The sequence below is a fragment of the Pistacia vera genome, unplaced genomic scaffold, assembly GCF_008641045.1.
Source record: "Pistacia vera cultivar Batoury unplaced genomic scaffold, PisVer_v2 Contig127, whole genome shotgun sequence".
In the NCBI taxonomy this organism is placed as follows: domain Eukaryota; kingdom Viridiplantae; phylum Streptophyta; class Magnoliopsida; order Sapindales; family Anacardiaceae; genus Pistacia; species Pistacia vera.
The window spans coordinates 341,514-368,691 of NW_022195325.1; the positions used below are offsets into that span (position 1 = coordinate 341,514).

The 27,178-nt window shown below is 37.3% G+C and overlaps 1 protein-coding gene and 1 long non-coding RNA gene across 3 annotated transcripts; both read left to right on the forward strand.

Annotated features, from left to right (window-relative positions):
- The first annotated feature begins 2,009 nt into the window (after window positions 1-2,009).
- LOC116121620 lies at window positions 2,010-2,775 on the forward strand. 2 transcript variants are annotated; one of them, XR_004126754.1, is made up of 3 exons: window positions 2,010-2,236; window positions 2,322-2,506; window positions 2,617-2,775. It is a non-coding gene; the product is annotated as an uncharacterized LOC116121620 (long non-coding RNA). The 2 variants fall into 2 exon arrangements; XR_004126755.1 differs by having other exon boundaries at window positions 2,322-2,487.
- A 10,266-nt stretch (window positions 2,776-13,041) lies between these two features.
- LOC116121652 (phosphoinositide phosphatase SAC1-like) lies at window positions 13,042-26,731 on the forward strand. The gene is made up of 7 exons (XM_031407594.1): window positions 13,042-13,205; window positions 13,508-13,618; window positions 17,887-18,078; window positions 24,839-24,950; window positions 25,071-26,247; window positions 26,491-26,573; window positions 26,661-26,731. The coding sequence occupies exons 1-5, from the start codon at window positions 13,042-13,044 to the stop codon at window positions 25,308-25,310; spliced, it is 819 nt and encodes a 272-aa protein (XP_031263454.1). The 3' UTR covers window positions 25,311-26,247; window positions 26,491-26,573; window positions 26,661-26,731.
- Window positions 26,732-27,178: the final 447 nt, after the last annotated feature.

Genomic DNA, 27,178 nt, shown 5'->3' on the forward strand with positions numbered 1-27,178 from the left:
GTTAATTTTCCATCATCAGGAATTCCATTCAGAGAAAAATACCTTTCAATTCTAAAGATCCACCCGTAAGGATCTTCACCCATGAAAATGGGTAATTCCAGTTTCTTCTCCCAACTCACTTTGACTCTGTCCCAAACTCCCTGATCCACTTACTCTGTTTTGATTCTCCTTTCCTGATTTCTCATGTTTCTAGATGAATTTTGTCCTCACCGCCAGCTTCTTCTTCATCTTTTCCTCATCAACTCTGTATCTCTACCATGCATTCACGAATTGTCCCATATCCACGCCCAATCGTTACTCTCGTTCCACATTTTCAAGCCTAGATTCCATTCTTGTTGTACCATAACCAGCACCACACCTGCTCTGATACCAATTTGTTGGAACCTAACCAGATTTCTCAATCACTCACACAACAATAGCTCTATAACCGAAACAAACAACAATTTATAGCAACCTCTAGAGTTCCAGAAAAACATAAGAGAAGTATTTCATTAATAATTCTGTTTACAACACTCTAGACCATCTCTCAAATAAGAACTACTGGGTTTAATTAACTACACTGAAAATAAGAGAAGAATGTACAAAGGCCTAATAAAAGGCAACCATCCTATTTTGGGACATGCCCTGAAAATAGGAATCAAAAGAAACAAGCCTACAAATGGCCATCCACTCTTGGGGTTTATCTGAAACCACATAGGGAGATAAACACCAAGAAGAAAGCAAAGAGAACACCAAAAATTTCACTTACCATAGGACACCTCCCTAGGTTAGGATCATGAAAAGAAAAATATGAGATCAAACTCTTTACAAATGATACAAATACAACCAAGCAAAAACCATTCTGCATAAACCTCAGTAATCCAGTCTTCAAACGGTGTCGAGAACTTGAGGAATGTCTTTGAAAATAGATCTAGGGAGGCCCCAATCATTCGCCAACTTCCTATTGATGTAGGATGCTTTGACATTCCTAAGGTCCATAGCTTTGTCTCTCACAACACTTTTGATAACATCGATTATGGTGAAGGAATCCTTATAGTCACCCCTAAAAATTCGCGAATTTTGCTCCCTCCAAATCCAATAAACCGTAGCCCCTAAACAAAGCCTACCCAAAGTGAATTTTAGACTCTTACCTTTCGATTTCCTTGCCAAATGGGGGATGTAATCATGCCAAGGTCTAACCACATAGTCGAGGTCAGCAAGCATAAGGATCTTGCTCCAAATAGACTTAGAAAAAAGGCCTTTATAATGTAATATTATAATTACATTATAAAGGCCTTGAATTTATATATTAATTTTGAAAAGATTAAATCATCTACATATATATTAAAATAATTTAAAAAATTTCGGTCAAAGTAATAGATTTTTAAATGTCTTCTTATTATCTCTTCTAAATTTGTGTCCTATTTATGATAAAAATGTTTTCCGGGTGATACAAAATCAAACTTTCACATCATCAACATTAAACTTTCATAAATACCTTTAAATAACTTGACAGTTCGCTTAAGACTTTTGAGTGTATTATTTAAGAGGTTTGCGCAAACTAGTCCGGCCGGATACTCACAAATACCAAAAATGAATATATAAACTTTCAATTTTGTTCTTTTTTTGTATAAACATCTGTTTTTGGATTATTTTTCTAATTTAAAAAATAATGAGAGAGATTATGGTTGATTTAAGTTTTTATTTATTTATTCAAGTTTATATATATTGCATAAAAAGATGTAAATACCCTTTGACGGTTAAGCATAATATTTGAATTTTAAAAATTGGGTGGAACAGATGGTTTGAAATTAGGGGTGGGAAATGTAATTTGGTCTAACTTTAAACAGTAATATATCACCAGTATTTTATGCCATTCTTTTACTTCATGACTATTTTATCAATAATAATTTTATTATAATATTAAAAATTTATAATAATTAAAATTTTGTTTGATTGTAACATATTACAGAATCATTATGTGATAAAAATGGTATAGAGATAACATTATACAACTTTTAAAATGTAATAAGTGTGACCGGACTTCAAAATGTAATTAACCCGACCGTTGAAATCCCTTCACCATGGAATTGGAATCCTATAAACAAAATCTGTAGCCGACAAGATCAGTATGAAGCTTATTTCAATGGCGAAATCTCATTTGCCTGCATATGCTTCCTCTTCCGCAAAAATCCACCCCGAGATAGACCCCAATTCCTGCTCCCTTGAGAAGTTCAAGCTTTAGGAGAGCAGAGCGGTGAGGGTTCTTTTAACTGTAATTTTCAAATAATTGATAAACTAAGGGCTATTCAACTGAATTGAGTTTGGGTGTTTTTGAGCAGAGGTTCTATTTAATTGGGAGTGACAGGAACAAGAGGTTTTTTCGAGTGTTGAAAATTGATCTATCAGAGCCGTCTGATCTAAATATCAACGAGGATACGGTGGTTTATTCCCCCTCAGGAAATCAAAAACCTGCTTCAATTTAATTGGGAGTGACAGGAACAAGAGGTCTTTTTATTTAGGAGGGGTGGGCGGGGTTAAAGACCTTATTATTTCTATTATTACTATTATATTATTATTTCTGTGCATTTCAGTACATAATTGAGTTCTTTTTTTTTTTTTCTTCATTTTGTAAAGGTTGCATTAAGTTTTTGGAGTCATATTATTTGATTTTGGTTACCAAGCAAAGACAAATTGGATGTATATGCGGTCATGCGATATACAGTATAGATGAGCGCAATTGATTATGCTTCCTCATGTCTCTATTCAATCAGATGGGGCGCATTCGAAAATCGAACTCAGGTATTTTCCACTTGGTGTATTTTTCATTTATTTGGCCATAATTCATTGGGTTAAAATGAATTTTAATTGAATTTTTATGGACCTAGGCAATTTAAAGTCGTGGATATATTCTTAAAAGAATTTTTATTTTTTTTTATTTTACTTATTTCTCCTTTCTGACCACTGTGATCTTTACTAGTTGAATTCGTCTTTTAATTTAGAGCCAGAATTGGTTCTCATGCCTGGTTATCTATTTGTTGTATGAGAAAATGAATAATTGTTTATTTTCTAGAATTTTTACCTTTTCAGGATGTTTATGCGTGAAATGAAATAATTGCTTGAGTTTATTTTTGCTTATTTTTTAATTTTTATTTTATAGTGATGCACTCCTCTTGCCATTACTTTTTTTTCCTTTTCAGATCATGGTGTGAAAAACAGTAAAGTTGAGAATGGCCATGTATAGTCAAGTTTCCAATTCATTACCACCAATAAAATGGCCAAAACCTAAAGAAATCATCGACAACAGTTTTCCAGTTCCGTTATATAAAAAGTAGAGGAACTTTTATGCTTTCTGTGACTTGCTATGTAGGTTACTGTGTGGTAATTGCTTCTTTCTGTTTTATAAATGATCTTTTGTTATATGCTATGAAAACAAGCATAGTTGAATTATGTAAAGGGGATTTTACAAGAGATAAACAAATTTTCCTAATACCAAGGACAAACTGTCAACATAAATCCTCTAGTGTTACAATAGGGAACATATGAGGATCATGAAAGAGAAAAAGAAAGGGGAGGAACAGAAGTCAGGAGAGAAAATTTGAGGAAGAAAATAAGAAAACTATGAAGATGATGGAATAGAAAAGCAAGGGGAGGAATTAGAGAAGTGAGAAGAGAAAATTTGAATGGGGAAGTTTCTTTATTCTCAATAATCAATCAGAGCTAAGGCTAGATAGCAAAACAAACTAAGACCCTTATATGTGGTGGCTAATATCATTGTCAATCAGCTGCTCTTCATTTAAACCAGATATCTTCAATGACATAGAATGCTGGTATAAATCTAGATTCTTTACTAATTTCTGCTTTAAATAGAACGAAATGGTTCGTTTTGACTATTACCACAACCAATCCTCCACAACATTGCCATTTTCCAAATACCTCATTTTCGTGTGGATGAACTAGAACTTGGAAGCCCTAAATACCAAGCCAACCTTCTCAGCTAGGAAGCGTTCTAGAGCATATACGATGCAAAGGATATTTAGTTCTATCTTTCTATGTTTTAGGATTGAGTGTCTTAGTTATTTCAGTCTTTTATTTCAGTTTCTTTGTTTAATTAGGATTAGAATATCCATAGTTCATTGCCGTATTAGGATTAGAATTGGGATTTGGTTCTTTAGCCATAAATAAGACTTATTTTTGTTGGAATATAAGAGAGTTGATGATTACGTGCATCCCTTGTTCCCACCAGCATTGTTGTATAATGATCGGAAAGAAATAGAACTAGTGATGCTTGAAATCTGGATTTTAACAAGATAAGGTGCTCTTTCTTTGTTGTTGTAGGTTTCAGTTTCAAAGATATAAATGAAGTCTTAGCAAGAAAGCTTGACTTATCTCATTAATCCAAGCATCGTGATAAAATTTTTATTTCTTCCCAATTAAATATATGAGAACTGCCAATAACACAATTGTATAATACCAGCAGAAACCTTCATATGGAGGCTTTGTTGAAAAGAAAAAAAAAAAAAAAAAAAGAAAAAAACACTTCTTTAAAATTGAGCCAAACCTTAGGAAAAGTTAGTGAAAGCTTGACATTATTCTTTGTAATTATATTATGTCTTCATTTTGTTTGTTCCAGTTTATTTATTTCATTAACGCAAATTCGCTATGAGGGTTCTCCCCCCATCCGAATAGTGTTTTTAAGAGCACATATAATGTGGAAAGACATTGTATCGTAACATTTTCTCTGTTTTGTCCGCCTTTACATATTAGTTACTATTAAATCATTTCTCACATTTAAATACTTTTTTGGAGCTCATTTACATATTAAAATGCAGACCGTTGAAAAGGCTGCGGGAAATGATGCTAAGGCATGAGGTTGCAGATGCAGTTGGGTATCTTAACACAAGTTTGATTTATAAACTGGGACTTCATAAGTTTGCAAAGAGGTAATCATGTATTTTATCTCACAAAGTAATCATCATCCAATCAAACGCAAGAAAGGAGCTGCATTTCAGGTCAGCTAACCTTTTTTTTTTTGTTTCCTTTTCTCCTTTCTTTGCTGATTTCTAGCAAGTCTGCCAATGTTGTATCTGTTTTGGGTGGCGCGGTGTTGCGAACTACCCAGATTTCTCAATCACTCACACATACAATAGCTCATAACCGAAACAAACAACAATTTATAGCAACTCTAGAGTTCCAGAATAACATAAGAGAAGTATTTCATTATAATCTGTTACACACTCTAGACCATCTCTAAATAAGAACTACTGGGTTTAATTAACTACACTGAAAATAAGAGAAACCAAGCTAGAACGTAATAGAAACTGATATGCTGGACTTCGAGGGCCAGCTACCTCCCTTTTCCTCACTTCTTCTCGATGCCTATTCCTTTGCTGCTCCTTTTATTCATTTCTCTACTAACAGAATTTACCCTTCCTCCAATAATCTTTCGCCACCTGTCCACTACCTTCATTCACACTTTAGTTGCTTGTTTAATATTATTGATCCCTGGGCTCCTTCCCCGCTTCTTATACACCCGCACTTCGCGTGTTGTATCAATACCCTCCCGAAGGAGGCCACTTGTCCTCAAGGTGGAATGAAGGAAATTGCAAATTCAGGGTGTCATATTCCTCAAGTGTCTCATGGTGGGGTAACCCTGTCCACTTAACAAGAACCTCCCTGTCCCCATTGATAACCTGCGGAGCTGAGCACTTCCTGGATGAACCACTAAGACCAAATCTCATTCAGTGATAAGGAGAGGCTGAATGGGGTGATGGAAAATTGACCTTTTGAGTTGAGACACATGAAATACATTATGGATACGGGCAGTTTCTGGTAGGTCTAACCTGTAAGCGGCTAAACCAATTTTCTCAAGGACTTGGTAGGGGCCATAAAAACCGGGATTAGCTTTCATTACTGCGGCAAGCTAGAGATTTCAGACGGTAAGGCTGTAGCTTAGTAGGCAGATTCACACTTCAAACTGGACATCCCTCTCTTTGCATTGGCAGAAGTTGTCATGCGGTTTTGAGCTTTGTGCAGGTTCTCCTTAAGCTCAAGTAAATGCTGTTGGGTTGCATTTGTTGATTAACTCATCCACCGGAGAGTTATGGTCTGTGTATTTCAGCAATGCTGGAGGATCGCGTCCATATAATGCTTTAAAAGGGCTCATGCCCGTGGAGCTACTATAGGTAGTGTTGAACCAGAATTCTGCCCACGGAATCCAGTGAGGCCACTGCCGAGGCTGATTTCCTACAAAACAGCGGAGATAAGTTTCTAAACAACCTATTAACAAACTCCGTTTGCCCATCCGTTTGCGGATGATAAGCCGAGCTCATATGAAGTTTAGTTCCAGCCTGCCTGAACAATTCTCCCCAAAAATGGCTCATAAACACCCGATCGCGATCCGACACGATCGTTCGTGGAAACCCATGAAGCTTAACTATATCTTTATGAAGGCTGTGCTACTTCTTTGCTGTAAAAGGGTGTTTGAGTGTGAGGAAATGACGTATTTAGTGAGTCTGTCGACCACCACCAGGATAGTATCCACATTGTGCACTTTTGGGAGTCCCCCTATAAAGTCCATAGAAAGTCTTCCCAAACCTGAACGGGAATAGGGAGAGGCTGTAAAAATCCGGCTGGCCGCAGTGCTCATATTTATTCTGTTGACACAACACTGCAGGAGTTCACTACGTCGGATATCCCTCTCATTCATCCCAATAAAACACATTCATCAGCCTTTTGTAAGTTCTGAAAAATCCAGAGTGACCGCCGATCGGGGATGAGTGGAATTCATGCAAAAGTTTTTGATATGGGGGCCTTGTTTCGGAACAACTAAACTGTTATGATACATAAGGTGTCTACCATTAGCTTGAAAGGAGGATGGCAATGAGGGTCGACCACAAGTTGCTGGGTGAGCTGCGCAACTTGTCATCTTTTTGGATGGTCTCTTCCAATTCCTCCAACCCTCCGAAAAACCCATTGAGATGGCGTTAATTTCACACTCTCTGGCCGCCTGGATAAGGCATCAGCAGCTTTGTTCTCTGGCCCGGGCCGATACTGTATTTCAAACTGTAACCGAGCAGTTTTAACACCCATTTCTGTTGGTCTTCATTCAGCAACCTCTGTTCAGTAAGGAAATGGAGGCTTTTTGATCAGTTCTGATAAGGAAGCGTCGGCCTAACAAAAAATGTCGCCACTCTGTACTGCTAATACAATAGCCATCAATTCTCTTTCATAAACTGATTTGAGTTTCGAATTGGCTGACAGTCCTTTAAAGAAATGCAAGAGGCCTACCTTCCTGCATTAAGACAGCTCCCAACCACATCCTGATGCGTCTGTTTCAATAACAAACTGTTTAGAGAAATCCGCATGCGTAGCAATGGTACACTGGTCAAGGGATTTTAGAGCTTCAAATGCGGCCTGCGGTTGCTCACCCCAAACAAAGCATCCTTTTCAACAGGTTAGTCAAGGGAAGTGCGATTTTACCGTATCCTTTGACAAACCGTCTGTAGTATCCGGTCAGTCCAAGGAACCCTCTGAGTGTTTAATATCTTTTGGACGGGGCCAGTCGACGATACTCTCAATTTAGAGGGATCCACAGCCAATCCGTTGCTGAAATAACATGGCCAAAAATTCTAATTGGGGTTGCCCGAAGGAACATTTTTTGGTTGGCCACTAATTGGTGTTCCTGTAGCTTCTGAAATGTGAGACTGAGGTGCTGCATGTGGTCTTCCATTGACTGGCTGTACACAAGAATATCATCAAAAAAAACCAGAATAAATTTCCGAAGATAAGACCTGAATACCTCGTTCATCAAAGTTGAAATGTGGATGGGGCGTTGGTCAATCCGAAAGGCATAACAAGGAATTCGTAATGCCCTTCATGAGTGCGAAAAGCCGTCTTGTGCGTGTCTTCAGAGCGCACTTGATTTGAGGACCAGACTTTAAGTCCAGCTTGGAAAATACCTCAGCTCCCCCAAGTTCATCGAACAGTTCATCAATGGCTGGAATGGGAAATCGGTCGGGATGGTCACTTTTGAGTGCCTATAGTCTACACAAAATCCCAACCACCATCTTTTTTCTTAAACAACAACACTGGACTGGAAAAAGGACTAATACTAGGCTTAATAAGTCCTGAGGCTAACACATCCCCAATGATTTTTCAATTTGTTTTTCTGGTAAAACGGATATCTATAGGCCTAAGGTTGGGGGTTGGGCATCTGGCAGAACCTAATTGCATGGCTTGGGGTCTGCTAGGAGGTAAATCTGGTAGAGGCTCAAATACGGATCTGAAAGTTTCTAAAACTGGAAACAGCGTATACTGACCTGATCCTTCGTCTGACTGTTTTTGCAGTGCCCAAATTCAACCATGTAACCATTTCCCTCACTTCCAATGTTCGGATCATGGCTTTCAAGGAAACCTTGTTTTGCTAAGTGCAGGATCCCCTACAATTGTCACCGTTTCCTCACCTAATTTAAAATCATCACCTGCTGCCTCCAATTCATTGTGGTTTCCCCTAATGTTTCAAGCCAAGCCATGCCTAACACTCATCTGCACTACTCATTTCAAAGGGAAAAAAATCTTGAGTTATTTGTACCCTCTGGACTCCCAAACATACTGCTTTACACTCTCCTCACATCGGACTTATATCATCACCAACTCTCACTCCAAACGCCTGTGTTCTTTCTACAGCAATACCCAGCTTCTCAACCAACTCTCGGCTAATGAAATTGTGGGAAGCCCCATGCATCAAGATAATAACCTCCTGACCCATAATACTGCCCTTCAACTTCATCGTTTTCGGGCCATTGATTCCCACAACCGAGCTAAGGGAAAGTTCAACATTACCTTGGGTTTGTTCTGTCGTCGTTCCTTCACTGGTTTCCATGTCTGGATCCAATTCTTCTTCTTCTCATCCACGAGGATTACTTGAAATTGCTTCTCACCACACTTATGGCCAAAGAAATACTTCCCATCACACTTGAAACACAACCCTTTTTCTCTTTTCCTCTGTATTTCGGCCTCCGTCATCTTTCGAAAGGGAAATTCCCGTCGCGGTGGATGGTTCTGTCGAAGTATCTGAAGTTTGTGCGAAGTGTATTCGCGAGGAGAGGAATTCATGGATGAACCCACGACAGTACCTTCTGGTTTCTTCGCCCAGGATTTGAGAAATTGGAGAATGAATTTGAGGAAGAATTTGAGAAGGAGTTCGATTTAGGGATTCAGTCAAATTTGGGGCTTTAATTGAATCTCGGGTCGGGTGGTGGATATCGGGTTAAAACTCCTGGATCCCAAATGGTTTGACCCGACATTTAATCCTGGCCCATTCCACTATTGGCTCTTGCTGGACCTGTCTTCAGTTTTCTAAAGCCCAGTTACGTTCCTCTACTCTGTGGGCTCTTCTTGTTTGGAGAAGAGAAATGGGCTGGATCAACCCAGCTCAGCCGAATTTCTGCCTTTAACCCATTCAGAAACGCAGCGTTCAGGATCTCTTCCTTCTCTTCCACCAAAACAAGCAGCTACAGCTTCGAATCTCTTCTGTAATCAGCGACTGTACTGTTTTGCTTTAGGGCCATTAGAGTTTCATAAGGGTTACTTCTTGAGATCCGCTGAATCTCTGAATTAAGCAAGTTTAAATGATGGCCACGATGTTACAGGTGCTCTGACTTCCATCCACTGATACCAGTAAGGCTTCCCTTCCATGCACACTGCCGCCGCTGTTAATTTTCCCATCAGGAATTCCATTCAGAGAAAAATACCTTTCAATTCTAAAGATCCACCCGTAAGGATCTTCACCCATGAAAATGGGTAATTCCAGTTTTCTTCCTCCCAACTCACTTGACTTCCCAAACTCCTGATCCACTTACTCTGTTTTGATTCTCCCTTCCTGATTTCCATGTTTTAGATGAATTTTGTTCCTCACGCCCAGCTTCTTCTTCATCCTTTCCTCATCCAACTCTGTATCTCTACCATGCATTCACGAATTGTCCCCAATCCACGCCCAATTCGTTACACTCTCGTCCACATTTTCAAGCCTAGATTCCATTTTGTTGTTACCATAACCCACGCACACACCTGCTCTGATACCAATTTGTTGCGAACCTACCCAGATTTCTCAATCACTCACACATACAATAGCCATAACCGAAACAAACAACAATTTATAGCAACCTCTAGAGTTCCAGAATAACATAAGAGAAGTATTCATTAATAATTCTGTTTACACCACTCTAGACCATCTCTCAAATAAGAACTACTGGGTTTAATAAATACACTGAAAAAAAGAGAAACCAAGCTAGAACGTAATAGAAACTGATATGCTGGACTTCGAGGGCCAGCTACTCCCCTTTTCCTCACTTCTTTCTCGATGCCTATTTCCTTCTGCTGCCCTTTATTCATTTCTTCTACTAACAGAAATACCCTTCCTCCAATAATCTTCGCACCTGTCCCATACTTCACTTACACTTTAGTTGCTTGTTTTAATATTATTGACCCTGGTGGTCCTTCCCACGCTTTTTTACACCCGCACTTCGCGTTGTATCACGCGGCAAGTGAAGCACTTGACTTGACTGGTTTTTTCTATGGTGGTAAACCAAGCATCGTTAAGAGGAAAACCAACAACGTAGTCGAACTGGAAGGTGATTAAATTGTGCTCTAGTTTTTAGATACTTTGATAAATAGTTTGAACATCTGTAGTCTTCTTTAAGGTTTGGTATTTAAATCTTTCCCCATTACCTATTATTTCCTGTAAAACCTTCTCCATCCTAAGCAATTTCCCAAAATATCCTTCCATGCATGTAAGCAGAATATAGATTTCAAAGGCAGAATAAACATAGTCCTGACTTCTTGGATAGTAAAGGCAACTCTTTCTTTTATTTGGCACCAAATGATAGGCAAAAACATAGAAAAACCCACATTCATAGCACATGTATAAACACCAAATCAAAATCTGACCCAAAAAAATAATTAAAAATAATTAAAAAAAAAATTTGAAAGTGGTTGGTGGTAGTTGTCTGAAATGTGGGCAATGGTGGTGGTAGTTGCTGCATAAGGTCGTGAGCGGCCCAAGTTGGTTGTAGCTTAAGGTCGTCACTGACCATCACCAGTAGTAACTTGAGGCTGTGACGAGGCCATAGCAGGCAACAACATGAGGCCATGATGCAACCATACTGGGCGTCACATAAGGTTGTGCGGCGGTCACACTGGACTACTTATTCGGCCACCATTGGCATGGACACCGTTGGCCTCGTCACCATTTGTTGGGAGGATTTAGGGATTTGAAAAAAAGAGAAAAAGATGGGGGAGAGGAAAATAGAATTTTTTTTTTTTTTTTTTTGGGATATTAAAGACACCACAAAGTTTGTGATATTTAGTAGGGTGTTTTGGGATTTTATCTAATTGTTTTTAACTAAGATATAAATTAAGGGTATAAGTGATATTTCATAGTTTGTTAATGGTAGACTAAAAGATTCTGCAATAGGGGTGGTTTTTGAATAATTTTCAAACATTAAGGGTGATTTTGTATAATACTCCTAAAGTTAGTGTCTAGCTTTCCGTTTGTGAAACTTTAGGGTGGTGGTTGTATTTAATCCATTGTAGGCTACTAATTTGTTTCAATTGCCTACTAGACTGAAAGAAAGAAGTGCTAAGCCTCCACTCCACAATGAGCCTTTGCCAAGGGCACACAAATATTTTTATGTTGCGTTGGGGGCCAATGAAGTTGAGTAATGTAGGAAGAAAAAGCTGGAAGGGATGGTGGTTAAATAGATTTTGAAAAGGTTTCTTAGCATTTAGATTGGGTTGATGGACTTTGTTCTTTGGGGGGGAGCTAGAGGAGGTTGAATTATGGTTTTCTATATCTATAAATGGGAGGCAAGGGGGGGTAAGGGAGTAGATGGGGGAATAGGGAGTAGATGGTTTCTCATTTGTTTTACATTAGTTGTAGATGGATTGACTACAACTGGGGACGTTGGATATTGCTTTGTATATCATAAATGGGAGACAAAGGGGGAAGAATGGGAGGAGATGGCTTTTCTCATTTCTTTTCACATAAGTTGTAGATGGACTGACTACAACCATGGAGAAAACAATTCTAAGTGAGTAAGTTTCTAAGTAATATGGATGGGAAGGGCAAAATTTTCTTAAAGAAGTTGTATTCAAAATCTGGGAGAAGCAACTTAGCACTTTGAAGTTTTGACTGAGTACTTCCTCTGAGAATACATTAAATTCTTTTATAGAAGCCATAAAATTAATTATTTTCTTTCCTCACAAAATATTACAAATTCTATATTCACATTCCTTTTTTCTTCACTTCTACTGATAATATTGGCATGTTGATTAAGTGTAGGTATCGTATGCGGACGACATATTCATTTCTGTTATTGGCACTCTCCCTTTAAACAACATGATGGCTATATATACTTTGGAATCTTTTTTTTTTTTTTTTTTTTTTTTTTTTTTTTTTTTTTAATTCAAAACCGGAGTTGAATATATGGAGACACTATGTTGACTGTTACAGGTGCTTAAATATGTGAACATTTTTATTCTGTTATTGGCAATATTCTGGAGACACTATGTAAACTGTTAACAGGTGCATAAATACATGGTTTGTGGAAGCCTATTCTTTGAGGTTGTGTTTGGTTTTCTATCTCAGCGTAAAACTTTATTAGGTGCCTAGACAAGACACGTATTATGATTTTCAAAATTCTAACGTTGTTTTTTTTTTGTGTCTGTTTCTTGCAGAGATGCTTCTCTAAGAGAGTTGCGTGCCAGCTCAGGGGACCTTGCAAGGCTTGCAAGTAGTGGTGAGAATTTAAGTTCTACAATTAATTGAGAAGAGATGTGGATTTTGGCCAACAAAATAGAAAAGACAACCATGATGGTGCCTAGTATGCTTATGGGCTTGCTGCTTTGGGCCGCCAGCTTCATGCAATGGGTTTGACAGACATGCCAAAAGTTGACCCTAATAGCAGCATAGCTCCAGCTCTTATGGGGGATGCTCTTGCACAACAATATGGTGTCTTGCTGCTCACAATTTTGTATGATTCTCTGACATGCTAATTTTAAATGCATTTATTGGCTATTGAATTTGCACATCTAGTGTGTGTCCTTTTTTGGATACAATACATCCTTCTTTCCAGGCAGGGAAGGTGGAGAGCTACTACCCAATCTAGAAATTTCTTAAGTCTATCAAGCGACACCGATGGTGAAAAGCAAGATGCAATAAATTTGTATATTTCTACTGTCATATTTTATTTTTAATTTTAAATTTCTAAATTGCTTTTCCCTTATCCTTAAAAGTTTTAATCCATAAAGGTTAAATTGCTTTTCCCTTATCCTTAAAAGTTTTATTCCATAAAGGCTTAAATTGCTTTTCCCTTATCCTTAAAAGTTTTATTCCATAAAGGCTTAGTAATTATCTCTGAAAAGATAGAAATGTGCTACAATGCTCTGGCTGTAAATTAAATTGGTTTTGAAGTTTACGTCAGCTTGTTTATGTTCTGAAACTATTATGTTTTGTTGGTTTTACCAGATTTTTGGGTTATTTTAAACCACAGGAAGGGAAACCTGCTCTATGGGAATTGGATTCTGATTATTATCTTCACGTTTCTGGGATTGGTGATGACCTATTCCCTGATAAATGGTAGGTATCTGTTCTTTGCTTTGGACAAGCTATAAGCTTAATTGACTCTTCTTACTCACACACAGTCCTAGTTAGTAAATACGCGTATAAAAAGCGTATTTACGTATTTTATAAGGGCTGTTGAATTATACGCATATAATATGAATATCCGTATAATTCGCGAATTATTCCCAAAAAAAAAAAAAAAAAAAAAAAACATTATTGGTCACCCCAAAACGATGTCGTTTTAGTGTTGGTAATAAAAAAGAATTGATAATGTTGTAACAGTCAAAACAGGGACAAAGCATTTGGGCAGTAACATAACATCATCATCATAATACAATCTAAAATCAAATCCAACAACAGTTTAGACGTCTTCACCAACTCCATCGCCGTCGTTTCTTGTAAATTATCTGACGTCATCACTGCCGCCATGGGTGCTGCTGACCCTCCTGTAAGATAATGACCCTCCTGTAAGATAACGAAAACAATAACTCTACTCTCCTTTTTTTAATTCATTTGCATGTCTTCATGTCATGTTTATGTAAAGTTTTGGTTTTTATTAATTAATATTATATTTACATGCTTGTGAACTTACAAGAATATTATTTTTCTTTTTTTTTTTGTGTGTGTTAGGTGGAAGAGAGAGAGAGTCAGAAGAAAGAAGAAGGAGAAGAAAGAGAAGAAAGAGAAGGGAATGGGAAGAAAGAAGAGGAAGAAGATGAAGATTATGATGAAGAAGAAGAAGAGAGAGTGAGGGATGTGGAGAAAGGGGAGATGGGTCATGTGGAGTCTGTGGAAGAAAAGTTGGTGGAGAGAAATGATAACAATATTCGTGGTGATCAAAGAGGGTTTAATGTGTCAATGTTGCGAACATTGAACCCAACAAACCCATTGAGGATTGTTATCAATGGTAGCCGCACAAGAGGTGTCGCTCCTACAAGAGGTGCCCCTCCTATAGGGGTGTAGTCGACCCGAGTTGCTCGCGAGCAACTCGGGATCGATTCGTGATGAGTGGAAGATCGACTCGACTATCCTCAAGCAGATGACGAGTTCGAGCGCAAGTTCAGGCTCGCGAAAATAAGTCGAGCAGATGGGGCTCGATTCGAGCTGCTCGCGATCTTTGCTGAAGCTCGCGTCGTCAATCGAGTTTTTCAGCTCGTTACTCGATCGTTCGTTCATCTGAGCTCGCGTCCAATTTCCATTACCCTAAAATGAAAACTAAACCACAACAGTCGTCGTCCTACAGCAGTCGCAAAACTAAACCACAGCTCGTTCTCTCCTTTGGCGTATATTCGCTCAAACCCATACACTCAACTCAAAATCTTCTTATAAACTCTCTCAAACCGCTCTCTCCTTTCACTCACCAAACATGGATTCGTGATCTGGGTTTTCACTCTGTCTTCTTCAAGGTTCCCTTCTCTACTTTTATTTCTTTACATTTCTTTCAATTTTAGCACTTTTCATACTGTTATGGGCTTCAGATCTGTCATTTTTAGGTTCTCTTTACTTTAATCTCTAAATCTATTGACTGGCAAATTTCAAGATTTCTTTACAATGTTATGTTTAAGGTCGTGAAGATTACTTTGCTCAGCAAAGATTGGCGTAGATAGGTTCTCATATTGATCTTGGTTTATATATATATACAAAGATAGATGTGAAAATACTGGGTTTAATTTTGTAGAGGTATTGAGCTATGAAAGTCAGTATATACTGGGTTTGGAAAGGTTGAAATTTGCTTCTTGGTAATATGTTTGATTGTTTGATTGTTGTGAGTATATGTTTGTAGTTGTCTGTGGATATGCATGTGTATGCTGGGTTTGGAAAGGTTGAAATTTGCTTCTTCATTTGGCATCTGTGGCAATTGTATATTGTTGCATTTTTAATTTCAATAGAGGTATTCATTGAATTGCTGCAGAAAGAACTTGGTGTTCTGTTGACACCTCCAACTGGAAAACAAAGAGCAGACGGGTAAAAATCATGAGCCACACATGTCAGTTTATGTACTTCATGAGGATACGCATGAATTGACAGTGTTTGGCAGATATCTGTAGACTTGAAACGTGGAGAAACACTTCCTATTCACATAAACATGACATTTGCTTCTTTACCTTGTGATGGTTAGTTTGTAGGAGTGTGTTACTATTTCTGAAAATTGAATATAATCTGTTTGCTGTATGCAAATTTCAATGATTGGGGATGTTTTACATGTGCACAGGATGTTGAAGAAAGGTTTTGATGAAGGAAGATAGTCTGAAAATTTTGTCTAGCACAAAGGCATAACACCAGAAGGAAGATGGAATTTTGTCTAGTTTTTTACAGTCTGAAACTGATTGTTGTTCTTTTACTTTTACTTCAGAACTGTTGATTGAGTGGTTTAAGCTTTGATTAAGATCAAGACACAGATATTGACAAGCATATAAATTATTTTGTCTCAAGATTATCTTCAGCTATTTTAATTGATATGTAGCATGATTTTATATTAAGTTGCAAAACTATGTGGTTTGCCTGAATAAATTTTAATGCTATGAAAAATTGAAAACTAATCTTAATTTCCCATTACAACACGCTGTGAAGAGAAATCTCCAACCAATTCAAATGCTTTTATTGCAACTTTAGCTACTTTTAAATTTCGGAGCTTGGCTATTCAAAAATCTGCAAATCTGCAACCTATTCAAAAATATGAAAATGAGCTTGGCTCGAGCTCGAGCTCAGCCTGGCTCGGCTCGAAACTTAATGAGCCGAGCCGAGTCGAGCTCGAGCTCACAAGCCGAAGCTCGACGAGCTCGAGCTCACCCCTTCTCTTGACGAGCCGAGCTCGAGCCAGCCACTGCTCGGCTTGGCTTGGCTCATATGCACACCTACCTTCCTACAAGAGGTGCAGTTTCTACAGTTGCTACTCCTCCTTCTCAGCCTTCTAGAGTTGAGAGTTACATGGATGACTTAATGGATAATGATGATATTGCTTGGTTGGACGATGCTCTTTTTTGAGTTGTTATTGACTTATTGTTGTTTATGTACTTTGTGAGTTTTTGTTATAAACTATAATTTGAATCTTTGTTGTATTATTTGTGTATTTTATTTGCTTGGAGCTCTAATTCGACTTTGAATTTTGGTTTTGTTATGACTTATGTGTTTGCTTTGACACTATAGTTGAATCTTGGCTAAATATTGTGTTTGAGTCTGGAGACTATAATTTGAATATCAGTTATATATTGTGTATTTGTGTTATTGGTTAATTGAATACTTTGCATTTGAAATGTTATATTGATTTTAACCAGGTAGTCCATAAAAGTGTTAAAACTAAGATTGATATTGCCGTATTTTTCAAAACGTATTATTGACAATGTATCATATTAAGCCCGTATATACTTGTACTGTATTTTTCCCGTATCTGAATTTCATGGCCGAATTTTTATAAACGTATTTTTCATCGTTTGTTGTATTATACCTGTAAAATTCTCGTACCTTTTTTTTGTCGTACCCGTATTTACTAACTAGGCACACAGTGGCAGATATGTTATCCTATTAGAATTTAGTTTTTTTTCTCTTTCAATTATCCACTTTGCAGTTTGGAAGCTACTGTTAAAGCTGTAGGACAGGGGATGATTCTTGCCCCTGTTCCGGCATGAAGAGAAGATTTTTCTCGGCTAAAATTGACTTTCTTTGAAAAAATTGATAGCGAAAACACGTAGCTCAATAAAAAATGTTAAAGACTTTGTAGTGCACCAGACCAAAGACCAGGTGATGGCACCTGATGCAGCGTGAATCTTCCTCCCTTTCTCATTCTGCATTTGTGCACAATTTCTATCTCATTTCTTAAAAGATGTTGATCTGTTTACTCTTTTAGTTTTTCTGGTCCTGTTTATGACTTCCTCCATCTCTTTTGTTCTGCTGTTGAGGACATACTTTCCCTCTAAGCTTATGATTTCAAGTTTTTCTACCTTTTTAATATAGTCTTATTTGTTATATGTATTGTTGTGTAGCTGTGTGGATCACCTTAGATCAAGAGGCTTGTCTCTCCACCAAGTTCATAAGCATGTTTAGTTTCTTCATTTGGTCACTAGTCTTAGAGTACTTGTTTGAACTTAATAACTTGCAAAATAAGCTCCTTTTGTTTACATTGTTTTGTGTCCGCATTTTTATTCATCACTCTTAGTTATTTGCATAAAGTATTTTCATTATCTTATTTTTAGTTTGTTTAACACTTTGATCTTGCCAGTGCAAATATGAGAATTTGTGTGGCAATTTATTTTATATTTGTTAACTCAGGCAAGTTTCTTATACAGTGAAATACAGTTGAAGAGTCCCAATTGGCTCTTCGGCCAGAGAAAGCTTGAAGGAAGTGTGTCTGCTCCCAATGTTACATCACATGAAATTGTAAATCGGGAAGTTCATAATGAAATAAGAGCCGACACTTTCTGTGACTTGAATTGGCTTTCTTCGGTTGATGACATAAATGACGAAGGTGTCTTCCAGAGGTAATTTTCTCTATAATTAAAGCATTCCCATTTGGCATAGAAGGACACTTCGATGCTGTTTCTCAATGTTATAGCTTAGTTAACCTAACTCAGTTTGTCACTAGCTAGGTTGGCCCTCAAGTTGCTTGTTTTGAGCCTGTTACAGATGTATATAACTTCCTAGATTATAGGGATTACATTAAAATCCTGGATTATAGGGATCACTTGTATCCTAATAGAGATTGATCACCTACCTAGTTTAGAACACTACAAGTGTATATAAATATGTATCTTTTTAAGCTATGAATGAGAAGTGTGTGTGAATATTCATCCTTAGTATATTTATTTACATGGTATCAGAGCCTTGAAAAGGTAATTAGGGTTTGAGTTTCAAAATTAGGAAATTAGGGTTTGGGTTTCAAATTGGGAACACCTATTTAGGTTGAGATTTGTTCAACACCACCACCCTAGGGAGATTCAAAAGCCGTCGATCGGCAAAACCCCGAGTTTCGGCCATCAGAATCCCCGCGTGTGAGCTCCACACGCCACCTGAAACTCCGGTGAACAGTATCATGCGCCGGCGCGTGAGAGCGTGTCCACCGTTGATGTCCCTTTCGATTCTCTTCGTCTGCTTCGTCGGTACTTGTACAGCATATTTTCATGCTGGATTGGGTAATCTCTTACTGGTTTACTACTGTTCTTTGTTTGGATATTTCTGAGGATTTAGTTGTGATCTTTCAGCACTTTGTTTTCGTTTGGTTATTGGATTTTTGTTGTGCTGTGGCCTCTGGTTGGTGGGGGCTGTTGATTGATTTGGTGTGTCATTGAAATTTGGTTAGTTCGCTTTGTTTTAACCGTTTGTTAGTGTGCATTGGGATTATCGTCTGTTTAAGACATGTCTGATAGAAAGCTAGTAATGGAAATGATACCAACGATGTCGAAAATTACAGAACATAAGCTCATTGGTATAACTAATTACCATGATTGGAGTAAAACTATTATACTGTATTTGCGGAGTATTGATAAAGATGATCATATGACTGATGATCCACTTGAGGATGATTCGAAAAAGACATGGCTCCAGGATGATGCTCGGTTGATTCTACAAATACAGAACTCTATTGACGGTGAGGTACTTGGCCTAATTAATCATTGTGAGTTTATTAAAGAACTGATGGATTATTTGGAGTTTTTGTATTCTGGAAAAGGGAATGTTTCTCATATTTATGAAGTGTGTAAGGCATTCTACCATGCAGAGAAACAAGATAAGTCTCTTACTTCTTATTTTATGGAGTTTAAGAAGACTTATGAAGTGTTGAACATGTTGTTACCCTTCAGTGCTGATGCCAAAGTTCAATAAAAACAACGGGAGTAAATGGCAGTCATGAGTTTTCTTGCAGGTCTTCCTTCTGAATTTGAGACTGCTAAGTCTCAGGTTCTAGCCAGTCCAGAGATCTCTTTGTTGCAGGATGTCTTTAGTAGGGTACTTCGCACAGAAGGTACCCCACCGGTTCAATTTAGTGGTGCTCTTGTCAATCAAAAGAATGACTATGAAGTTGGGCGATCACAATTTGGAAGTGGCAACAGAGGAGGAGGGTCAAATAGTAATATGGGAGGAATTGTGTGTCACTATTGCCATAAGCCAGGACACATGAAGCGTGATTGTAGAAAGCTTCAGAACAGAAATAAAAGAAATCCCTCTGCCCATGTTGCATCCAAAAATGATAATTCGGATCAGTCAGTTCTTATCTCTGCAGATGAATTTGCCAAGTTTTCATTGTACCAGGAATTATTAAAAGCTTCACATACTCCTGTCACGGCTATGGCTGACTTAGGTAAGCCACATACATGTCTCTTTTCCTCATCCTCCAAATTCGTCATTGACTCTGGTGCAACAGATCACATGTCAGGTAATCCCAGTCTCTTTGCTACTTATCAATCAAAAACCCTTTCGAATGTGACTTTAGCAGATGGGTCACCATCCTACGTTCTTAGGTCTGGCATAGTTACCCCTACTCCATAGCTTCCCTTGTCAAATGCCTTACATTTACTAGATTTTTCTTTCAATTTGATTTTTGTTAGCCAACTTACTCGTGCTCTTACCTGTTGTGTTTTATTCTTTTCTGATTATTGCTTATTTCAGGATATTATGACGAAGAAGATTATTGGTAAAGGACATGAATCTGAAGGTTTATATATTCTCGACAGACCAAAATCTACACCTGTCGCTTGTTCTAGCGTTGCATCCTCGTTTCAAGCACATTGTCGTTTGGGCCATCCATCTCTTCCTTCACTGAAGAGATTGTGTCCTTAGTTTAATAAAGTGTCTACATTAGAGTGTGAGTTGTGTCAGTTTGCTAAACATGATCGTGTCAGTTCTAGTCCTAGAGTCAATAAAAGAGTTAATTCTCCCTTTGAATTAGTTCACTCTGATGTTTGGGGTCCCTGTCCAGTTCTGTTTAAAACTGGTTTTAGATATTTTGTTACATTTGTGGACGATTACTCTCGTATGACTTGGTTATTCTTAATGAAAAATCGTTCTGATTTGTTTTCTTATTTTTGTGCTTTTTGTACTGAGATTAAAACTCAATTCAATGTTTCTGTTCATACACTGCGTAGTGATAATGCAAAAGAATATATGTCAGTTTCTTTTCAAAGTTACATGACTCAGAATGGCATTCTTATCAAACTTCATGTGTTGATACTCCATCTCAAAACGGAATAGCAGAACGGAAAAACAGACATCTTCTTGAAACTGCCAGAGCCTTATTATTCCAAATGAATGTTCCTAAACCATTCTAGGCTGATGCAGTTTCCATCGCCTGCTTTTTGATTAGCCGCATGCCATCTTCTGTCCTTCATGGTGAGACCTCGTGCAGTATTCTTTTTCCTAACAAAGCATTATTTTCTCTTGAACCTAGGGTATTTGGTAGCACTTGCTTTGTTCGGGATGTTCAACCATCAGTCACTAAATTAGATCCCAAGTCATTAAAATGTGTCTTTCTTGGTTATTCTCGACTTCAGAAAGGATATCGGTGTTATTGTCCAAGTCTTAATAAGTATCTTGTTTCCATTGATGTTGCCTTTTTAGAAGAAACACCATACTTTCCCTCTTCTCCTGTAGATCGTCAGAAGGATGATGATAATGATGATTTGTTAGTTTATACCTTCACTTTCCCTACACCGATATCTGAACCAGCTCTTGTCTTTGACCTTGTCACTATTCCTAAGCTTCCTGCATCGGCTCCTATCTCTAATCCTGCTCCTGTCAAAGTCTACTCTCATCGTCCACCTCTTCTTGTTTCATGTCCGGCACCAACTTCTTCGTCATTCGATCCAGTTTCAAGTGATGATCTTCCTATTGCGAAAAGGTAAATGACAGTGTACTTATCCTGTTTCTTCTTGTGTTTCTTATGATCATTTGTCACATTCATCATGCTCCTTTATTGCTTCCCTTGATTCTATTACTATCCCTAAAACTGTTCATGAAGCCCTTTCTCATACTGGTTGGCGTAATGCACTGATAGAGGAAATGAATGCCTTAGATGACAATGGTACTTGGAAATTGGTAGATTTACCTTAAGGGAAACATGCAATTGGATGCAAATAGGTGTTTACAGTTAAAGTTAATCCAGATGGATCAGTTGCTCGACTAAAAGCTCGTCTGGTTGCTAAAGGATATGCTCAGATCTATGGAGTTGATTATTTTGATACTTTGTCCCCTGTGGCTAAGTTCACCTCTATTCGGCTGTTTATCTCTATGACAGCTACTTATGATTGACCTTTGCATCAGCTAGACATCAAGAATGCTTTTCTTCACGACGATCTTCAGGAAGAGGTATATATGGAGCAACCTCCTGGGTTTGTTGCTCAAGGGGAGTATGAGAAAGTATGTTATCTTCGCAAATCTCTGTATGGTTTAAAACAGAGTCTTCGTGCTTGGTTTGGAAAGTTTAGTCAGGCTGTTGAGAGATTTGGTATGCCGAAATGTAAAACTGACCATTCTGTTTTCTACAAACGGTTTGAAACTGGTATCATTCTTCTAGTTGTGCATGTGGATGATATTGTTATTACTGGGAGTGATAGTGTGGGCATCATATCTCTTAAGTTTTTTCTCCATACCCAGTTCCACACAAAAGACTTAGGGATATTGAAGTATTTCTTGGGGGTTAGAGTTACAAGGAGCAAACGAGGTATACTCTTTTCTCAGAAGAAATATGTGCTCGACTTATTAACTGAGACAGGGAAATTGGGGGCAAAGCTATGTAGTGTTCCGATGGTTCCTAATATGTAGCTTACGAAAGATGGTAAACTATTTGGAGAACCTGAAAAATATAGAAGATTGGTTGGGAAGTTGAACTATCTTACGGTGACTCGTCTAGATATTGCATATTCAGTAAGTGTTGTCAGTTAGTTTATGGCCTCCCCAACAGTTCATCATTGGGCGGCTTTGGAGCAGATCTTGTGTTATTTGAAAAGAGCCCCTGGACATAGTATATTATTTGCCAATCATAGTCACTCTCATATTGAATGTTTCTCAGATGCAGATTGGGCAAGTTCCAAGGTAGACAGAAGATCCATATCAGGCTATTGTGTCTTTGTCGGAGGAAATTGAATATAATGGAAGAGCAAGAAGCAGAATTTCGTGTCACGATCAAGTGCAGAGTCGGAATATAGAGCTATGACACAAGCTGTTTGTGAAATAATATGGATATATCAGTTCCTGACTGAAATAGGCCTTGAAACTTCAGTACTAGTGAAATTATGGTGTGATAACCAAGCGGCTCTTCATATTGCATCTAATCCAGTGTTCAATGAACGAACAAAACACATTGAGATCGATTGCCATTTCGTCCGTGAGAAACTACAACAAGGTCTGATTTCCACTGGGTACGTGAAGACTGGAGAACAATTGGGAGATATCTTCACAAAGGCTCTAACTGGGATTCGAGTTGATTATCTTTGTAACAAGCTGCGTATGATTGATATCTATACTCCAGCTTGAGGGGGGGTGTTATAGATGTATATAACTTCCTAGATTATAGGGATCACATTAAAATCCTGGATTAAGGGATCACTTGTATCCTAATAGAGATTGATCACCTACCTAGTTTAGAACACTACAAGTGTATATAAATATGTATCCTTTTAAGCTATGAATGAGAAGTGTGTGTGAATATTCATCCTTAGCACGTTTATTTACAGAGCGAAAGCCAAAGGTGACAATGCATGTATTTTCTACTCTTCTTATGGGCCATGTAGTTATTGGTATGATTTAGGTGAAACCTGGCTGGCTACAGTATACATTATGTAGCAAATATGCATGCTTGGAGTATCTTTGACATGATTCTATACGCAACTATCAGTTTATTTGTGAAGTTGGAATGGGATTTTGACTTTAATTTGTTCAATTAACGTTGAGGGTTTTAGAAATTTTCATCCTTTTTAGATATGTAGGTAGCCCTAGATTTATTGATTAGTGTTGTTGTATGTTGATTCAGACACGGCTGTTATGTTTTAATTCAAACACAATCTGTTGGAGATGACCACCATTAAATCTTAGATACAAGAACATTTTATACATGTGTAGGTTATCTGGATTTATAATCTTAAACACATTAAAATGTTACTTAAAAGTTTCACTCTAGAATTCACTTAACATCATCTGTTATCAATTGTCTACGAAAGTATAATAACTCTAAATCCCATGTCATTCCCTGAAAATACAAATAACCTCCACCTTTTTTTCTGAAGGCAAAAAAAAAAGAAGTTAATCAAATGCTAATGAAATTTCCGTTACAGTTGAGCAGTTGTAGGCTAAAATGGTAATTGATGATGCAAAAGATCAGATAAAATAAGATAAAAAATAGATAATTTTAAACTCCATGAGATATATTGAAAATACGGATAACTCTTGCTTATGTTATCTTTTTTAAAATTATTTTTGAGTGTAAAAATACGTTGGTAAACTTTTTTTTATCTTATGTTCTTAGAATATGTCAGAACAAACCTTGGAAGAATTCATAAAAGTTTAATTTATTTCATCCCGTGCACCTATATTAATATGATTTTGATGGAATAGATAAAATATTGTTTTAAAGGTAAATTTAAGTTGAAGGGTCAGATTGAATTTTTTTCTAGATGAAGTCGTTCATGCTGAATTACTATGTTTTTTTAAAAGCAAAAAAAATAAAAAAAATAATAATAATAAAAAAAAAAATTTGATTAATTCTTTGAAACTTTGAATCATATAGAAATTACAAATGAGCTTTTTCTCGATTATAAATGGATAGGTTGCTAGTTTTCACCAAGTTTCTTCACTCATACTGCCACATTGCCCGGCCTAACTACGGAGCTTAATTTATAAGTGGTCCCTCTATTTTTGTAAATTTAATTATTACATTTGGATAATTTCACCTAAAAAGTATAGGGTTATTTGTATTGAGGAAGACTGGGGGTCTCAAGTTTTTGGCCGTTTAATGAAAGCTCTTAAAAATCAAAAGAAAATACGGGATTTCACTAGTCTATGTGTGTTACGTGTCTGTCATGTATAATTAGACTTATGTCAGGGGTCTTTTATTTTTTTTTGATAAACTAAAGGGTTATTTGTTCTTTTGAGAAATCACCGAAGGTTTAGAGTTTTTACACAAATACAAATACCAAATTCAGAATGGCGATGGCACTTTAAAATGGGAATGTTTAGTGTTCATTTCTGTGACTGATTTTCTCATCTCTTTTCATTTTTGTTTGTAACTTTATTTATTGTCTTGTGGTTATCTAGGTATCTCACAATGATCTTTGCTGATGAAGCCAATGGTTGGTATGGTGGAACACTGCTCGGTGATCAAGATGAAGGCAGTGAGATATATAAACATTATACTGAACTATGCCAGGTAATGTTTTCATGTTCTTTGAGGGAAAATGAAATATGGCTAGCTCTAATCATTTTCATAATTGATGCATATGGGCATGTACTGGAAACAAGCTCTTATAGTCAACTCTTGGAATTGCAGGGCCCAGCGATGGAACCCTTCCAAAATGATCATCAGAGGGAGATGCACTATTCTCATGTTGTAGAAATGAATAGACTTGACAAAGATGTTGTCGAAGCAGAGATGGAAGCAGTCCTCAGGGAGTGGGATCAAATTGGTGCTGATCTTCGGATCATCCCGACATCATGTAAATTGTTTGCTGAAGATCCGAGTAGGTTGTCAAGATGGATCATTGGGGAGGAGAAGTTGCAGAAAGTGTGAAACCAGTTTGCAGCTGTGTTTCCTGGCACTGTATATATAATGCATAAGTCATTGAGGGAGTACTTTTTGCTAATTGATTCTGCGTCTTCCACAAGTGAAATGCTATTCATGTGCCATTTTGGTCATGATGATATTGGGACTGTGATGGAGGTGATTACTGCATATTTTATTCTGTCGATTTCTGGTGACAAATCATTTGAATGTTTCGTCAACAGTTTATTTTGGCAGCCTGGCAAAGATTTTAGGACTCCCGAGATGAGCCTGATTGTATCTTTATCGTTGCTTCTTAACCCTATCATGCATTCTGCACCTAAAATGTTTCAGCCATATTTGATTTTATTGTTCTCTGAAGCAATTGGTGTTTGCATACGTTCTGAGTATTTAAATCCAGATCTTGCAATCATGGATTGCTACCTAACAGCATTGGAGAGGTCCATTATCTTGTACAAAAGCCACTTTTCCAACTTGCATATGGATGACCTTCCTATAGGTAGTAACAGTTAAAGTGTCAAATCGTGTATGTTTGGAAGTAGTCAACTGGCTTTTGAATCTTATCTTCAGCCAGCTACAAAGGACAAAATTGATCATCTAGTTACAAAGCTTAACGAATCTTTGGATTGTTACGTAAACAATACAGCTCATAGAACAAAATCCGACCTGATGGATGCCTCTATTGCATATATAAGGGAGAGCCTAAATGCTTTTGATAAATCATACAAAGATAAAATGTTGTCAATATTAACTTCCATTGTACATAGATGCTCTTCTGATAATATGCGTGATCCTTTGTGGTGTATTGAGGTCAAAAGTCCCCAAGATATATGTCTCCTGGCTTCTATATTGAAGTTAATGAGTAGTTCGATGTTGCAAGCAATTTGGTGCTTGAGGCACATCAGCAATTCAGGTTGTCTGAAAACTTTGCAGGATGTTCTGTCATGTAAGAAATATGAATCCGTAGTGCATATTGTTGATTGTTTTCGGCAATTCAATATCTGTCTACCAATTCAGAAGTTTGTGTTTGATGTGATGAAAACTCACCCGATAAGGCATAAAGAATCCAAATGGATGTTTTTGCATTTTTCAGGCTTGCTCTCATTAAGTTATGTTGTTGGGCTTGATTTTTTAGTTAAAGACTGCATCCTAACAATGATGTCCTTGTTGAATCTATCTGTCTTTGAAGAGGGAGATTTAGATGCTCTGTCACCATTATTTGCTTCTGGATCGGAATTTATTTCATCAAGATCTTCTGATAAAGTTGGAGAAGTGAGTTTTATGTCCTCTCTAAATCATTTCTTCTATTTCCTTTCTCCCATTTCCTTCCTTGCTTTAACGTTGTTGTCATTGTTGCAGGCATTGCTGGAGCAGAAGTCATGCAAAACAATTGCATCAAAATTTCAAAACATGCAGACAACGTTCTTCAGGTACATCTTATTTACATTGACTGTATTAAGTTCTTCATTTGCCTTAATATTTGCTATCTGCATAAATTTTATTTGGAGTTTGTTTTTAATGATTTTGATATCAACACAGGATTTATTTTTCCAAATTTCTCTGGGTGAGCATATTAATTTAGCTTTGTACTTGCATAAAGCCACTACATATTGGTTTTTGGTCTGAATGGAACCGAAGCCGATTGAATTTTTTTTTTCCTTCAAACACCCAACTGTACCGGAGCCTTCTTCAATTGAAACCGAACTGAGAAAATTGGGTCAGATTGGTTCAGTTTTGACAGTTTACGAAATTTTTACCGTACAACAATCTTCAGTCAAATATCATCAACAAATTTCGAATCAACATCAAACAAAGATTACACAAAAATCTCTCATCCATCCAATATTTAAAACTATGCCTTTGGTTAAAATAACTAG